The sequence below is a fragment of the Littorina saxatilis genome, linkage group LG12, assembly GCF_037325665.1.
Source record: "Littorina saxatilis isolate snail1 linkage group LG12, US_GU_Lsax_2.0, whole genome shotgun sequence".
Classification (NCBI taxonomy): Eukaryota; Metazoa; Mollusca; class Gastropoda; order Littorinimorpha; family Littorinidae; genus Littorina; species Littorina saxatilis.
The window spans coordinates 60,395,704-60,396,640 of NC_090256.1; the positions used below are offsets into that span (position 1 = coordinate 60,395,704).

The 937-nt window shown below is 44.5% G+C and overlaps 1 protein-coding gene across 2 annotated transcripts in view; it reads left to right on the top strand.

Moving 5' to 3' along the window:
- Window positions 1–229: 229 nt before the first annotated feature.
- The window catches only part of LOC138982433 (pyridine nucleotide-disulfide oxidoreductase domain-containing protein 2-like), an 18,602-nt gene continuing 17,894 nt past the window's right edge, over window positions 230–937 (top strand). For both annotated transcript variants that reach the window (XR_011460868.1, XM_070355713.1), the window contains exon 1: window positions 230–360. Coding sequence is in view for 1 of the 2 variants with exons in the window: in XM_070355713.1 (XP_070211814.1) it covers window positions 234–360 (127 nt within the window). In the remaining variant the exon portion in view is untranslated. The remainder of the gene's footprint in view (window positions 361–937) is intronic.

Genomic DNA, 937 nt, shown 5'->3' on the forward strand with positions numbered 1-937 from the left:
CGCAACTACTACCCCGCTCTTCTTGTCAATTTCACTGCCTTTGCCATGAGCGGTGGACTGACGATGCTACGAGTATACGGTCTTGCTGAAAAATGGCATTGCGTTCAGTTTCATTCTGTGAGTTCGACAGCTACTTGACTAAATATTGTATTTTCGCCTTACGCGACTTGTTTCTTAGTTGCCAACCGGCTGATTTTGATATTAAAACACCTTTTTTTCTCCAGATCGGAGTAATGAATTCATTGGCAAAGTTAACTGCGCCTCGGCAGTTTTCAGTCTTACGACATTTTCACAGCAGTGTCAACAAGCAGTGCTTGCAGTCTCTGAAAACTTCTTATGATGCCGTTGTTATTGGAGGAGGTAAGTAGTTCTCCAGTGCATTTTTGACTCACCTGAGCAATCAGGGTAGTGTTTATAATGAGCAGTGTTAGGCTGTTAAACACAACCAAAGTCTGGTTGACCCTCCTTAAGTTTCAAGGTTACATTGCGGTTAAGTTTAGATGAAACAAGAGGCGAAGCCATCAAGGCTCACGTAAGAAATCGACAAACAGTAACACAAACTCAATCACTCCGTCACACACACACACACACACACACACACACACACACACACACACACACACACATACACACACACACACACACACAGAAAGAGCATAGGTGAAACTGTGCAAGAAAGCGAGACACTAGATCTAGATCTGTCTGTCTGCATGTAGCCTACTTACAAGGACACGACTGCCAACTAGTCTCGGCGCGCTCAAAATAATAATGACCGAGACTTTCAGTACTTCCTTCGCGTGACGTCTAACCCTCTTACGTCATAATGTGACGTCAATGTAATGTGACGTCTTCAAATGTTAGAGTTTCTACCACAGACATACACACGCACAGACGCACGCACGCACGCACGCACGCACAGACAGACAAAGTTACGATC